The sequence below is a fragment of the Nesoenas mayeri genome, assembly GCF_963082525.1.
Source record: "Nesoenas mayeri genome assembly, chromosome: 1".
Classification (NCBI taxonomy): domain Eukaryota; kingdom Metazoa; phylum Chordata; class Aves; order Columbiformes; family Columbidae; genus Nesoenas; species Nesoenas mayeri.
This window is the reverse complement of record NC_137541.1, coordinates 199,629,855-199,646,333: the sequence shown is the minus strand read 5'-3', so window position 1 is coordinate 199,646,333 and position 16,479 is coordinate 199,629,855. Positions and strand designations below refer to the sequence as shown.

Here is a 16,479-nt window from a genome sequence, read left to right as displayed (position 1 = left end):
TGATCCAGCTGGCCCAGATCTCTCTGTAGAGCAAATATCTGTCACAGAAAATATATTTCTGCTAATACATCCAACTGACGTAATGTATCTAGACACAGAAGTAATGAAAATATGCAGAACAACAATCCACACTCACAGAATCACAGAATCACAGAATCACAGAATGTTAGGGATTGGAAGGGACCTCGAAAGATCATCTAGTCCAATCCTCCTGCCAGAGAAGGAACACCCAGATGGGGTTACACAGTCCGACAAAAAGGGCTAATAAACTTAAAAATTATGCAAAACCCGAAACTACTAATTGTTGCTGTTCTCTTTTGCTGTCTTTATAAATTGACAGGCTAATTTTTTTAATTTATTTCAGTAAAAGCATACATACCTGAAAGTAAAGGTATTTTCAAAATCTGCATTTGAATAGCAGTGTAAAAAGACAAAAAACTAAGTGTGTAACAAGTGTATAGTCACTAAAAAGGAAGGTTGACTAGCATAATGGGTTTTCATGTGGTCTTTTCACTATATGATAGTAGAATTGAGAAACCCAAAATCTCACAGAATTTAAGAACATGGACATTTTCACCGCAGGACTGGCGTACCATGGACCTATGTCCCCCATATTTCTCATTCAGACTCCAGGAATTTCTTCTCTGTACCAAGATGCATAGTACCATGTACCTTTTCTTGTATACCCAAACTTTCTGGAACTGTTACCAGTATGAACTATTACCAGTATGAAAAACATCACAGTTCCCAAAACTGTGAACCCATAATATATAGTTCAAGTTGTATGGAGTTAGTAGAACAATGCAGTAAATAATTTTTTAAGTCAATGACCAAAGCCCAAAGTCTTCAGGTGTACCTTTCTTATGTCAAGTTGGTAATGGTAGGACAAATATTAATATAACAGGAAGTTATATACTGCTTAATGTGCTGTCCTCAGTACAGGTGCAGGAGTTTAATGACCCAAATCATTAGGGCAGCATTCTAAATTTGACTAAATCATCCAATAGTTTGGAGCAAGTCTCAGCTGATTTAAATTCCACAGTCTTCTAGAGCACAGTGAGCATCTTAGTTATTCAGACCTGCATGATCAGGATTGCTATTCTGGCAACTTTTTACTTTCTGAAGGTTACACTTCCCTCTTCACAATGTGAAAGAATTGGAATCATAGATGTATTCTATGTGTCTATCCAGCTTTTCTTGTTCAGAAATGTAAATTTATATGACGATATAGATGTATGCCAAATTAGAGAAGACAGTGGAGGAAAATGAAATGTCAGATTTTGCTATGTATTATTTAATAGTATCCACCAGCTGCTGCCATTAATTTTACAAGTGATTTTTCTTAGCAACTCCTGGAAATAAAGGAGAAAATTGTCTTACTTTTTTATAAGCTGTTTCAAGCAGCAGGAAAATTTTTGTTTACTTTGCTCTCTATAAGCAGAGTTAACTCCTCTTTCTGGCTTCATTCTCTAAACAGCTCATTAGACTTCAAGCCAAAAGATGTCTGATGAGAAAGTTGTTTTAAGTCATGATAAACACTTAAATCATACGATGTATTTGATGTATTTTATTGTTCGCTTAGTAATATTTCCTCCTTATCTTTTTTTTTTTTTTTTTCCTTTCACTATTTGTTGTTAATATTGCATCTGAAGTAATGTGATATGAACCTCTGGAAAACAAACATAATTTTGCATACTTTAATCTCACTTCATAAAAGCTATAATACATTTACATTTATTCAGACTTCCTAAACTATAGCACTTCTTTTTCCACAGAAAGTGTGGATTATGGGCCAGTGTTTGTACAAGAGCCAGATGATGTGATTTTTCCAACTGATTCTGAAGAGAAGAAAGTATCTCTGAATTGTCAAGCTCGTGGAAATCCTACTCCCACATACAGGTACCTGTTTTAGAAAATTTTTTAGTTTTCAGAATATTAGTCAATGCAATCCCACTCTGAGATTCAGTGTGCTTTAGAGAACAACATAACAGAAACAGCTTCATGACACAAATGACTGTCCTGATTGAACGCTTTTTGTGATATTGAGTAAGCAAGAAGCATAACTGGTGGTGAATAAAAGCAGAGTGATATCTGATATTTAAAATTATGTTCTCTGTGCATCTTATCTATCCACATGGAGGGACTTTTTTGACTTACATCTGCAAGAGGTAATAAGATCAAAATATTTCATTGTTTATTTGTTTTTTCTAAACATCTTTAAATCTATGATATACTGTCCCATTCTACATGGAAATCTGTAAATAACAGATGCATGGAATGACATGACTGTGCCATACAAGATACAAAGACTGAGACAAATCTGGTGTCTTTTCACTCAGAAGTCCAGCACCTTATTCCTTTGCAACCATTGTCTCTTGCCTGTTTTCCCACACAGACTATTATGCCACAGATATCTACTATACAGATCTGTTACGACCTGTGAGTCTGAGAGTTCAGTTTATTAATGCTGCCCACCTACAGGTGGAAACAGTATGTTTCAGTCACCTTATCCATTTGTTATATCTGACTCTGCTCATATTTTATACAAATTACAAGTGATGTAGGGGGGCTGGGGGAACATATGGTTGATTATTTTTTCCATAGACACTTTATCTTTTCTCACACAGTCATTCTTCACTTAAAAAGGGAACATAAGGACTCTTATCATTGTGTTTTGTAATAGGTGACAATCATCAGTCCTGCATTTTATTGTCTACCTATTATACTTATTTCACTTGTGGATTCTTTAGTATTCTGAATGGATTCTTCTTTGACTTCTTTGAACCAAAAAATTTACATTTCTATGGCTGAAAGAAATTCAGAGGCAGTACCATCTTTAGATATCCTCATCACAACAACACAGAATCTGTCTCTGTCTCTTTGGAACCGATGCAAGTCACTAAATGGATCTGATGCATAGCACAACCACTCCAAACAGCTCAGGCATGACTAAAGCATGTAACATGAGTTTAGGAATAAGTGGCAATAAATTCTTGAAACTGGAATTGCATGAACTCCTCACCTTGCAGGATGAAAATTATGTTGCGTCCTTCCTTATTGACATTCCTTGAGTAGTTTCTATTTGTCAGTTTCTTGATAAAAAAGTACGTTAGTTCCACACCCTGTTGAAGTGCTATCATTCCATGAAACACTGTGTGTGACCATAGGGAAAAAGGCACAAATTCCTACCAAAAGAGGGGAAACCTTTGTTCAGCCCTCCCAGACAACCCCTTTATTCTTGTAGAGATTATCTCTTTGGAGAATTTACATCACCTTCTTTCTTTCTTGGTCCAACTGTTTTTTGCATTTTCCCAGTAGAATGCCATCAACACAGACTTTCAGCATATCTTAAAGTGTGGCTATAAAGAGGATAGGGGCTTACTCTTCACAAGAAGCCACATGTAGAAGGCAAGAGGCAACAGATACAAGAAAGGTTTCATCTCAATATAAGAACAACATTTTTATGTGTGAGAACATTCATTCATTGGAATAATCTCCTCAGGGACATGGCAGACTCCCCATCACTGGAGTTTTTCAAGATGCAGTTGAACAAGGTGCTAGATAATCTCATTTAGTCCCCTTTTCCCATGAAATATGGCACCAAATGGTCTTTTGAGGTTCTTTTCAACCTGGACTGTTTTATCATTTTGTAATATCTATTCCTTCAGTTCTCCAGAGATTAATTGATGTCAGCAGCCTCATAAACAAACTTTCCTGACTGCTGTTCGTGCAGGGAAAGCTTTCACAGAATCACAGAATGTCAGGGATTGGAAGGGACCTCGAAAGATCATCCAGTCCAATCCCCCTGCCAGAGCAGGAACACCTAGATGAGGTTACACAAGTATGTCCAGGCAGGTTTTTAATATCTCCAGAGAAGGAGACTCCACAACCCCCCTGGGCAGCCTGTTCCAGTGCTCTGTTACCCTCACTGGTAAGTTTCTTCTCAAATTTAAGTGGAACCTCTTGTGTTCCAGTCTGAACCCATTACCCCTTGTCCTGCCAGGACAAGGGATAGCACCGGCCTTGTAGCCAATCATTTATGGACTGAATTTTTCTATTCCCTCCCATGTTGTCATCCAAAAATGGAAGGAGGAAAGAGAAGATCACTTGAGCTCCAGAGTCTTTACCATCCATCACAAGGATGATGAAATCTTTCTTCATTCCCCTCAGACTGCAGGATGCAACTTCCTCCCCACCTGTCTGGAAGATCAGCAGAGGGTAGTAGTCTGTTGGGTGCATCATGTTGGGGAGCGTCCTGGTGATGTCCCTGATCCAGGCTCGAGGTAGACTACAAACTTCCCTATGATGAGGGTCAACTCTGCATATTGGGCCCTCTGTCCCTCTCAGGAGGGAGTTGCCTACTACAATTACCCTTCTTTCTTTCTTATCTGAGGCAGTCTTGAGATGTGGAGTCAACTGCCTCTTTCTGTGTGACCTTGTAGGCAGGCCTTGCACCACATCCCACCTACCTCTTCTTCAAGATCCAGAGCCTCAAACTTATTACAGAGGGGCACCTGGGGAAGCAAAGTAGGTAGGGAGAGTTGTTGCCCACGGCACCAAACTGGAACTCGCTTCCAACTCTTGTTATCTTTTTGGTCCCCTACCTCTGCCTGACAGCGACAGGGCAGGGGCTGTCTTGGGTCTTCGCCCTCTGGCCGACAGGGCAAGGGGTTCATCACCTTTTAGGAGGTATCCCCCTGGACCCTCTCTGAGTGGCATACCAGGGAGTTACTCCACCAACCTCCTGTTCACACTCCCTGATGGACCTCAGTGTCTCAACCTCCTCCTTAAGTTTTGCGACCACGCTGAGCAGATCTTGCACCTGCTCACACCTCACACATGTGGGGTGCTGGCCATCCTCCCCCAGCAGCAGCAGGCTCTGGCACTTCCTGCAGCTGGAGACCTGAACAGCCACGGTTCAGGGCAGGCCGTCAGTTTGAGTTGCTGCAGTCTTTTTTGAGAAAAGCTCTCTTTCTGGAGGAGACCATGGTTGGCAGTGGTCTGGGACACTGGCAATAGGTGAGAGGGTCTAACAAGCAAAAAGTGATAACCTCTGCGCTCTACAACAGGAGCTACCACACCCGCTGCTGCAGCACAGTGTGGGTGGGACTCATCCACAACACAAGCTGGTTGCCCCTCACAGCACCTGGTGGGCAGGCGCCCCTGCCCTCCCGGAGGATTTTTCAAGGCCCGGGGCGGGGGTGTGATCGCTGTCACTGTGGTAATGTGCATGCCATGTCTGCTGCTCTCGCAAGGGCTGCCGGGGGCTTCCGGATCTCGAGATCAAAACTGCTGGAATCAGAAAAAAAAAATAAAAAAATGCTTCTCTGTACCTCGAGATTTCACTCAACTGGCACTGGCTGAGCTGGCTCAAATCAGCTGATCTGAGGAACTGAGTGCTAGTGCCAAGTTACAACCGCTTTCAAATCTCCCGCCATCACCCTGGTAATGCCCACATCAGGTCAGCTGCTTTCATGAAAGTCCAATCACGAAAAAAAGGGACAAATAATTGTTTCACACTTCATCTGAATTCTGGAACTCCTTTGGATTAAGAAAAATTCAGAGCTGCTTCAGCCGAATTCTACTGTCTGTATCTCATTCACTATGAATATTAACAAGATAGGATGAACTGGTAATCATTTTGTTTCATTAAAGTTGCTTCTGGAGTCTAGATATTGCCAAGTTCTTCCAGTCTTTGGTGAACTCTGGCAAATCTGGGAAATACCTGGCAGTATCCTGAGGCAACTCTGAAATTTCAGAATGACTGTGAACTAGCAATGAAGGAAATATCTGTGCATCATAATAGCTGTGCCATATCTGTTTACACTGCTTATCTCTTCTTTGCATTCTTTTAACAATTTCATGTTCTATACAGTTTGACACAAAAGCAAATCTAAGAAGTCTTCATATGCAGATCACTATTCTTTAACTGAGATATTGCAGCCCCCTAGAAGTTATTCCAGAGTGCTGGAATCTATTGCTGTACCACACAAAATCTACTATTGCAGGGGTTGTTTCAGTCTGTGGAGATGAATGAGAAAGGTGAGGTTTTTTTGGCAGAGAATATCCAGGGGAAAACAAACAAACAAATAAACACAAAAAAACAACCCCAAAACCCACTCACATAGCAGAAAAATTATAAGACTCTTTGGGCTACTTCTGAATCCTCAGAAAAAGAAGTGTTCATTCAGGAATTATTCATGCTTTGGATCAGATGTGATACATTCTAATAGGCTTCCTACAGCCTGTCTTTTTCTACCTGACTTTCACTTCCATCCTTGTCTCTACTGTTCAGGCTTTTCATTTAATTCCCAAACACCCCTCAACTTAGCATTCCCTCTGCCGAATCCTCATCTGATCTGAGCTTCTCTTTACCTGGAGGCTGCCAGGCTTTACCCTTGACCAGACACCAACTAATTCCAGTCTCCCCTGGACCATTTTTTTCTGAGTTTTGTGTATCCTGGCCCAGTTGATATTGTTTTACCTTTGTCCATTGCCAATATTCTTTATTTCATAATGGTCTACGTACATCAATCTACCTCCCTGCTCTTCAAAAGCCTTGCTCTTCTACTTTATTTAAATCCATTTTCTCCATTTCTTGGGACCAGAAGAACAAATGCTGAAAGAACGGAAAAGAAAGGTTCCTTGCTCTCATACAGTGCAGACTCAGCTCTGCTAACTCTAAGTTCATCTGGCCCTAAGGCTTTAATCAAAGGACATGCATTGAAACTTTGATTTTCATAAGAGTGAAAGTCCCATTTTTGACATACTGGATGCATCTGCTACACATTTCAAGTCTGAAGCCTTTATGGGCGATAGGATTTTTGGGGAAAAATATATTAAAAAAAAAAAAAAAAAAGCAAGCAAATGAACAAAGAATATTCTTTATCTTTTGAGGCTGAAGATATGTTTTTACTTGTGTTTTTCAGCAAAGCTTAGCTTTTTTCAGGTACATGTTGTAGAATGTCTCCATCCAAATCTTTGCCAAAGTAATAGGTTACTGCACAGAGTATCTTTGAGTAACTGTCCTCCTTATAACAACTGGGGCTGTCAGGTTCTGTATACTAAGCTTGATGCCTTCCTTTGGTCGTAAAATGCTCAAGTAGTTTCTTTCTTGTTTCCTAAGGTGGCTTCGAAATGGAACTGAAATTGACATTGAAAGTGATTATCGCTTCAGTTTAATAGAAGGAAGTTTGATCATCAAAGACCCTAGTGAAATGAAGGATTCTGGACAGTATCAGTGTTTAACCAGCAACATGTTTGGCACTATTTTAAGCAGAGAGGCTGTTCTTCAGTTTGCATGTGAGTAACATTTTTTTTAACATGGATAAATCAGATCTTTACATTGCTCAATGGGGTTCTTAACTGTAATTTCTATACGCTATACAAGTTATACTGTCCACTGATGTTGTTGGGGTAAGATCTCAAAATTAGAAATAAAATGCTTAGTGGGAAACAGTGGTTTTCCATGGACTTTTCACTTTTAAAATAGAACCAACTATCAGGGAAAATAACTCTAGTACATGATCCCAAGTGCTATTCTTTATTGACATACTTGAATACTCCACAACGATATATTTCAGTCAATGCTAGTTTCCTGAAACATGTATCATTTCACCATACTATCTGAGAAATAGCTGTAAACTTTGGAGTAGAGTGGGATAAACTGCCTCTATATCTGTAGGATAGTCTGCAGCTATAACTATGTGTGTGAATATAGTTTTGTATGCATATGTGTATATGAATATACATGGTTTATGTCTATGTTTATGCATACACAACATGCACACATTCATACATTATGAGATTGAAATTTTTTTGTAGTTGTTAATGGAAACTGAAAATGTCATAGCTTTTGAAATCATTCACTACAACATTCTTTCCAGAAGCTGTCAACCATTCATGATCCTGCTTAAGTACTATGGTCTAACTGGACCATGCTCTTTTTCAAACATGTTTTCAGAAAATATGAGTCCAGAATTTCAGATATTCTACCTCCAACCCTGACCTCCCTTTAACACTTTACAGGAAGGCAATCAACACCTTTTTAGTGCTTTATGTAAGTAATCCTACCATGAAGGTTTTTAAGGGGCAGGGATGCAAAACAAACACCAACCTAATTTCTCAGATCCTGCTAAAAATAGGAAAGTACCATGAAAAATGAGGTAGATCTTGTATAGCCACAACAGGAAAACAGTGGGGTTAAGGATAAGTTGCCTACTTGCATGTCTTCTAACACATCTTGTGTATGGAGAACTCAGCAGGGTTAGTGTGGGGTCTGAGATTCTCCCTTAATCCACTCCTCCCTGGTAAAGTCAGACCTCTCAGATCTATTGGTTTAGCCAAGTGTTCTATTATCTGCTGCAAATCCTGTCAAGGTATTTGTTAGCAAGATCATGGCACTATCCACCTACTTCTGACTTGGGAGCAATACTGACTTTTACAAAGTTTCCTCATCCCAGGGCAGTATGTTTAAAATTCTGAATATTGCAACAGTGGTCTTATTATAGTATTATTGGACCTCAGTCTTAAACATAGCTCTAAGTAAATTCTGTTACATTTTATCTTTTAGACAAGAAAACTATCATAAATGAAATCACTTAGTTAGAGAACCTAACAACTGGTAAATATAGACAGTTCCAGGGCTCTGTACCTCAGATTTCTGTTCCCATTTCAGGAGCATGGCTAACAGGTGGTGGCTTGACTTGCAACTAAAAAGAAAAACAGAGAAAGTGAGAGCTGGAGTTCCATCAAAAGAAAGCCTATGAGTTTCAATAGCTACATCCACAGTTCATCCAGGAGACCATGTACTTCCAGTTAAAATATTATCTCCTCCAATAAAATCAATTGATAAGGTTGTAGGGAAAACAAAAACAAAAACAAAAACAAAAATAGTTTGTTTTGGTGAGTTTATTTTTTATTTTTTATTGAATTTTATATTATTATTAGCTTGCACCCCTGCTTTTGCAGGTATCAAAGCTGTTCTATTACAATCACTTGAATGTGATTTCTGTTCATTAAAGTATTTGTTTGGGAATTGTAATGAATGTTTCTCAGGCAAGGCTAATGGAGGAATACTGGCTGGAAGAGCTGAGGTGTAGCAGACAATGCTGTAGAACTTGTGAGAGAGAAGAGGCTGTTATAAACACAGAGAAATCTTTGAAAAAGGATGGAGTCATAACTGGTTGAAGTTCTTTTAGAAATTCTTGAGCAACTCCTTCACAAGAACAATTTCATGTTCAATGTGTATTTGTAGTTCAACATCTTTGTAGCATGACACTCTCTTCTGCTCTTGATTTAATGCTTCTTCAAATCCCTCATCTTAAATGGCTGATGTGTTCCTGTTGAAACAATAGTTGCATCATGCAGCAACTCCCTGTGGAAACTGGTGTCATCACACTGTAATCTCATAGTAATCTGTCAGAAGCTTATATCGCAGGAATGTTTTAGGAAATTTAAAATAAAGATTTTTATTATGATTTCAGCTTTAAAATATCTAAGACACTGTCTTGAATTTGACTATAAAGTTCAGATAGATTTTCTTGAAGTAAAGAATGGAATACTTTCATCCTGATATCTTGGTTGATAAAAAGTTTTAACTGGTTTCCCAAGTGCTAATACTCTTTATTTCCTTTAGAAGCCTGAAATATATTTTTCAGGTGCCTAAAGGGAAGATCTTTACAGCATGAAGGATCATTTTATGATTTAAAACTAACATTTTGGAGACCTCTTCATATCTAGAAATACTTCTATATGTAATCACAATCTTTGTGAAATAAATAATGAAATTTTCCATATTAGGATATTTCAACCAAGTAATATATACCTTATCATTCATTAGTAACTCTTTTTCTTGTTTTTAAATTAATTGTTTACCTGAGAACCACGTTGGGTGAGGTAGTATACAATTAAATGGTCTTTAGATTAAACTGTGTTTACTCAGTAATTGGTGCTGAGCACTAAAGCATTATATAGATAGCTAGAGATGGACTAGACGAAGATTAGCTTACATTACCCTGAAGTAAATATAAGAATTTGAAAAATGTCATGCTTGTGATGAAATACTGTAAAATTTCAGTATAGTTGAAGTAGGATATTTTATAATATTGCTTGTTAACAGCAGACTTGTATGTCTCTGATTATGTTCACTAAGGTGGAAAATAAAGCATTGAGAAAGATTTTTGTAAGGAAAGGTCCTAACCTTAAAGTAATTAAAGTAATTGGTGCCCTGCAATTTTACTTGGCTCTAATGGCTTGAAGGGTAATTTATAATCCCAAGGATAAACCAAGACATTTCTGATTAAGAGATACAGAGCTACACATAATGGCATTCAGTTTCCCTTTTTTCACTAAAAGCCATGGATTCCAGAAGCCTAGAAACTTACCATTTTAACAGAAAAATCTTAAAATTAAGTTAATGGACTTGCCTGAAGGCATGGTTTGTACTGCTGTGGAAAATAGCTATGTCTTTGCAGCTTGAAGAGCTGTTCTTCTAATTAAAGAGAGCAATGGCAATACGGCTCAAAAGGAAACAACAGGGACCATTAAACAAAGCCTTTGACACTGTCTTACAGGAAAAAGCGTGTGCTGTAATGTGCCTACGCAGAATATCATGAAACTTGAAAAACAAGAGCACATTTATTGCTTTGGCTCTTAGTTTTCTCTCAATTACATGGCCAAAAGCTCAGTTTCTATGGTTGTTATCATGTAGTTCAGCACTGGTGATGTATTACAAATATAAGTGTTCATGTACTATATCACTTGCATATGTGTGCATAATTAAAATAAGACTTTGAAATAATTACATGATGTCTTTGTATTTGAGAGATATAAAATGACGTTTTATACATTTTAAACATTTTATACATGTTTAGAGAGATACCATTGAAATAGCCTCCCGTATCACTGGTTATTTTTCTGGAGTAAAGTGGAAAGATCAGTTATGTGCAGTTAAAGGTCTGCTCAAAGATATAAAACTTCTAATCTTTTTTTTTCTGTTCTTTGTATTTCCTATGGTCTCTCATGCCCAAAGTTATACTATTTTTAAGAAAGTAAGCAAAAAAGAGAACAAAATCCCTTTGTCTAACAGAAATCAAGAAGAAATATAATTTTCAATAAAAGCAAATATTTGATAGGAATTTTTTTGTCTTCAAGATAATTTTATGCAGAAAAATTGGGAAAGTAAAGCCCCATGATAACACTGACAAAATGACAAGGAAATCAGGATTCCTGATCACAAAAATTATATGTTTAAAGTCACATTTTAGAAGTTTGCTCCTAGCAGGTTCTTGAAAAGATATAAAGCTATCAGTTTGCTACAGCTTCAAGTGTCATTTATACTTCATAATCATCAGGAATAGTTCATACACAAAGTATATTGTTTTCTTAATGAGATTCTAATCATCTCATTAAAATGCAAGAGCATTAGAGGAATAATTACTGAATTCCTTTAGCCCATCTTAACATTAATGATTTTGGTAGCTCTGGGTGTGGCTAACTCTATGGAAGAGTTGTTCAAATCACAAACACATCTTTAAAGATTCTGCAATCAATGGAAATAGAAAAGTGAAAGATAGTTATTATAGCTTATGTTTTTACTGCATTAGGAAAAAATGTCTATATGTGAAGGCAAGAGCATCAGCCAAAGAAAACCACCATAGCAAACTTATAGTTGCTACTGCAAGAAGAAACCAGGTTTTGTTGAACACCTAGTAATTTTAAAGAAATTCATGGCACCAAAAGTGTTTTGAGGATATGAAACTTGATAATAAAGTGTACAAGTTTTATGACTTATCTTACAAAGTAAGCACACATACATTAGATGGCTTTACTTCGCTCTCTTCTCTCATTTCTGTTGTTAGAAATTTGTGCAACCTAAATGAAGGATTTAAAAACTGAAGTTTAATATTAATTTCTCAGTGCTAGCTACTTTCAGGATCTGTACATGAGCTAAGAAAGCATAACTGACTTGAACCTGATGGGAATTTGGAAAAAATACAGAGATTACAGATCGACTAAATCTACCTGCCTTACTACACAGCAACCACATATTTTTGTGCTGGGTTCCACAGCCTCCCTTTGGAATAGTGTGCTACAACTTTGGTTATAACAGTGGATATATTTTGTATATTTCTTTGTCATTGTTCCATTAGGTCATGAAACAAAATTGATTTGCTCTATCTGTGGATTATTAAACCTTTCATATTTCCAACCTGGGATAATAATAATAAGGATGTGGTAGGGGGAAATAACTTGTCATTTATGGAGATTCTTACTGCAGTTTTATTAGTCTCATTTTCACTGGCTTCTTAAATTTCTTTTTTTTTTTTTTTTCCCTGACAACCTGTTAGCAACTTCAGCTCCTAAGAATATATGCGTAATCATCCATGTTTTCTTTCTTGCCATAATGGTCCCTGTACATTTTGTTTGGTTTACTTCATGATCTGTGATTCTGTGATTTCCTAGTATTTACTTCTGAACAGCTGATTTAATCACAACCCTATAGACATGAGAAAAACCTTGATTTCTCATGTTAATTCCAGAATATAGAACATTGACTTTGCAATTCTGAAAATCTAGCCATTTATTTTGATGAGTCAGCACTTTAAACTGAAATATATGTATTTTTTCCCATAAAAATCACAAAAAACCACAAAGCTTTGAGATAAATTAGAACTTTTTGTTTAATTTCAACTCTGGAAAACCAAGTTATTTTAATTTTAGCTGTAGTGATACTTTGTTGTTGACAAAAACATTCAGTTTATGCAACTAAGTTCAATGGTGCAAGGTGCTGAGAACTTGGTCCATAGTCTAAAAAAGTATTTAATCTTAAAGTATTTACATAATGTTTCTGAAGTTGATGGATTGATGTACATGCTTAAAATTAAACATATGCTTAAACTCTTTGTTTCTGTTAAACATGAGAATTTCTAAAGCAAGAGTTAAACAGTCTGGATTTTTTTTATACTATAATGTCATGTTGACTGACATATAATAGGTTTAATTAAGCCTTCTGTCATTCATTTCTTGATCCTTTCTTTCTTAAAGTGAATAAATAGCTTAGAATAATGAACTTCATGCCTTAAAAACATAAGAAGTCATTACAACTCCTTTTATCCAGCAGTTCTCGAAGAATGTTTCCTGTTGGAAAAGATCTGGGTTCATCATTGTGGCTATGGTGAACCTTTGTTGAAAAAGTGCCTTTGACCTTCCTTTACATACATGAATCTATCAGCCAAGTCCAAAAGGAATTGTGGAGAAACATAAAAAATGGCACTTGAGAGGTCACCTAAAACTGTGAAGACAGCATCCACTCTTTCTGACAAGAATGACAATAATAATTAGTATTTATCCATTGTTCTAATTTCCCAACAGGCCATTAATGATTATTGCCAGGCAGTAAACCTTATGGTAGTTCAACTGTACTCAGGAGCAATATTCACTGAAAGCTTTGGGGAAAAATATATGCACCTTGTCTCCTGGAACTCCCTTTCCACACAAAGCACACAGCATGTCTTCAGAAATGGTCTCCTGACCCTGTCTACAGTGACTTGTCTATAATAGTGTAAGACCAGCTGAGAGCTCTGGTAGACTTGCTGTTTGTATTTCTGTCCCTTTAGTTCTGCTTTTGAAGGTCTCTGAGAATTGCAGCAAGTTTCTATTTTTCCATTGCTACATAATTATTTAAAGACCAACTGACTTTCCCCACTATTGGATCACTTAAAGAGCAGAAGAAACCAAATTCTTTCCTGTCTACAAAGCAAATGTTTTCTTTCCTTGAATACAAGAGGAGTGTGAGTATACTCTCTTTTATCTTCCCTGTGCTGCCTTGAGTCAGTATCTTGACAGTTCATAAAGGGTTTCTGTGCTTATGCTAGTAAATTAAACACTCCCTAGCACTGAGAACAAATCATATGGAAAGGTCTGCAGTCATGGTTCTGAACTCTTTTGTCTTTCAAGACACAGAGTACTTCTAAACGGTCTTTTGGAAATGACCCCTAGTCATAGAATCATATAATAGAATAATAGAATCTTTTTGGATGGAAGAGACCCTCAAGATCAAGTCCAATCATTAACATGACACTGACACTAAACCATGTCCCTAATAACTTCATCTAGAAGTCTTTTAAACACCTCCAGTGATGGTGACTCCACCACTTCCCTGGGCATCCTGTTCCAATGCCTGACAGCTCCTTCCATGAAGAAATTTTTCCTCATATCCCATCTAAACCTCCCCCGGGCACAATCTGAGGCCATTTCCTCTCATCCTATGTCTTGTTACTCGGGAGAAGAGACCACCGCCCACTTTGCCACAACCTCCTTCTAGGTAGTAGACCTACCTTGGTAGATAGACTAAGATGGTGTCCTCTCAGCCTCCTTTTCTCCAGGCTAAACACCCCCAGATCCCTCAGCTACTTATGCTCCTTCCTACTGACATGCAAAATGTGATCAAAATTGTCTTGGAGAAGGCTGTTGTCCCACCAAAGAATCTTGTGGACACTTCTAATACTGTGACAGTGTCTGCGATGAAAGTCCAGTGAAAGAGAGAATTTCTTGATACTTTTCACTATACTAGTATAGACTAAGTCTGAGTATGTTGAATAGAGAGTCTTCAGCATACTAAGGGGAATGCATACACTGCATCTTTAATATATGTATCAGACATGCCAGAGTTGTATGAAATAATCTAATTGCATGATTTTACTATGTGAAGAAAACTATGAAATGTCTTAAGAGAGGAGATAAAGTCTGAAGAATCTAAGCTATGCATTAAGTCTTTCTGTAGGGTGATATGTAGGAACATGAGAAGACCATACTAACCAACATTGTGTTCAAGAGACATTCTGTAAAGCAAAAGTATTAGACTTTCTTTGTTCACTTGAAAGAAGCTGGTTACTCTGTGTGTGTCCTTGCAAACAACTAAATCATTCCTTCATTTCATCCCTTTGACTATGAAATCACATATTACCTCAGCCTGGGAGGGGCGTTTTGACAATTCTGATAGCCAAAACTCAGGAAGCTCTAAAGTAGCAATCCAGAAGCGTTTATTCTTTTGTATGGTAGTATTAGAATGAAAGCAGCTTGAAATGTTGAGGTCAGATCCCTAATTAGGGATTATACATCAATACAGTGCAAATGTGATTCTTGTTGTAAGTTACCAGCTTCAGAAAAGGGTATCAATTCTGGATGTACTCCATTGAGCAGCTTTTATTATCTTATTCCATTTAAATTGCACATAGGCATAACTTCAAACTCATTGATTCTTATATCCATCAAACACCAAAAAAGTTATGATTATTTCAAAGTATTCAAATGGAAATGAGATTTATTAATCTCTTCAAGTTCATTTATTGCTACATAAGTTTTGATGCCAAAAAAGTATTTTGAGGTTTAAGTTCTCCTCAATCTTTAACTCTGAAAATGTGCTTTAAACAATACATTTTATATTTTGTGTTCTGTGGAAGCATTAATAGAAATCAGTCATGTAGGGAGACACAGTCTGAAAGGTAATTATAGCAATCATTTAGAGATGTATAGTATATCTACTGACTTCTCATTTTAGCATTGTGCATTTCTCTGCAGGACTGAAAGGCTGGTGTTTAATCTGCCTATAACCTCCTTGCCTATCTTTCCCAATTTAATCTATCATGCTAATGAACCATTAGTCTTGGCATTTAAATATAGATGACAATAATTAAGAGCAGCATTACTAAATAGGAGAAATTTCAAAAGGTTGAATGAGAATTCTGTGCCAAGACCAGCCAACACTTTCTAAATTTCCTTTCCAAGTCCTAACTCAGATTGACTTTTAGCAATTATCATGTCATCTCTCTACTTACAGCCTTCCAGGTGCTACAGACTGTGGTGAGCAGTACTCTACCTTCTTTCAAATTAAAGGTGTAGTTTGACTTGAAATTTCTTGCATGGCATTTGTAGTGGTACCGTGGCATCCCTGCCCTCAGTACAATCTTGGCTTTCCCAAGAGCAGATCAGGCTTCTGATCCAACTGAGAAATAAACCTGCCTGACAGTTTATTATTCTTCTCACAAAGGCCAAGGTACTACACACAGGTACTTGTGATAGCACAAGGGAGAGAGCAGCACAAGGCTGGGAGGGAAGAAGGCAGAAGTGGACAGGGCATTCAAGCTGACTGCTCAGGAACAGCACTGAATATAACAGCAGTGGCATCAGTTTTCATAATACTTTTGGAACTCGGAGGGGAAATCTTATAGAAAAGAGTTGAGTTCTAGCTGAGCTAATAACACTACAGAGGAGGTATTAAGTTTAAGAAAAGCCTACAATGAATGAAGGAGATTGATCATCAAAGAAAACAACATCTGGAAGGTTGTAAAACATATGGATAAAGTGATAATTAGCAGAAGTCAAGCTGAGTTAGACTGACAAAGTAAATTAAAAGAAATGCAGATAAGCATTTTGGCTAGGTTAATAAAAATCAACAAGAGAAGAACGAGGAATGAT

At 37.4% G+C, this 16,479-nt stretch overlaps 1 protein-coding gene across 2 annotated transcripts in view; it reads left to right on the top strand.

The window, feature by feature from the left end:
• Positions 1–16,479, top strand: part of CNTN5 (contactin 5) — a gene marked incomplete at both ends in the record, with an annotated part of 369,931 nt that overhangs the window by 125,290 nt on the left and 228,162 nt on the right. For both annotated transcript variants that reach the window (XM_080353816.1, XM_080353815.1), the window contains 2 exons: positions 1,776–1,899; positions 7,127–7,302. In XM_080353816.1, coding sequence (XP_080209942.1) covers positions 1,776–1,899; positions 7,127–7,302 — 300 coding nt within the window. The remainder of the gene's footprint in view (positions 1–1,775; positions 1,900–7,126; positions 7,303–16,479) is intronic.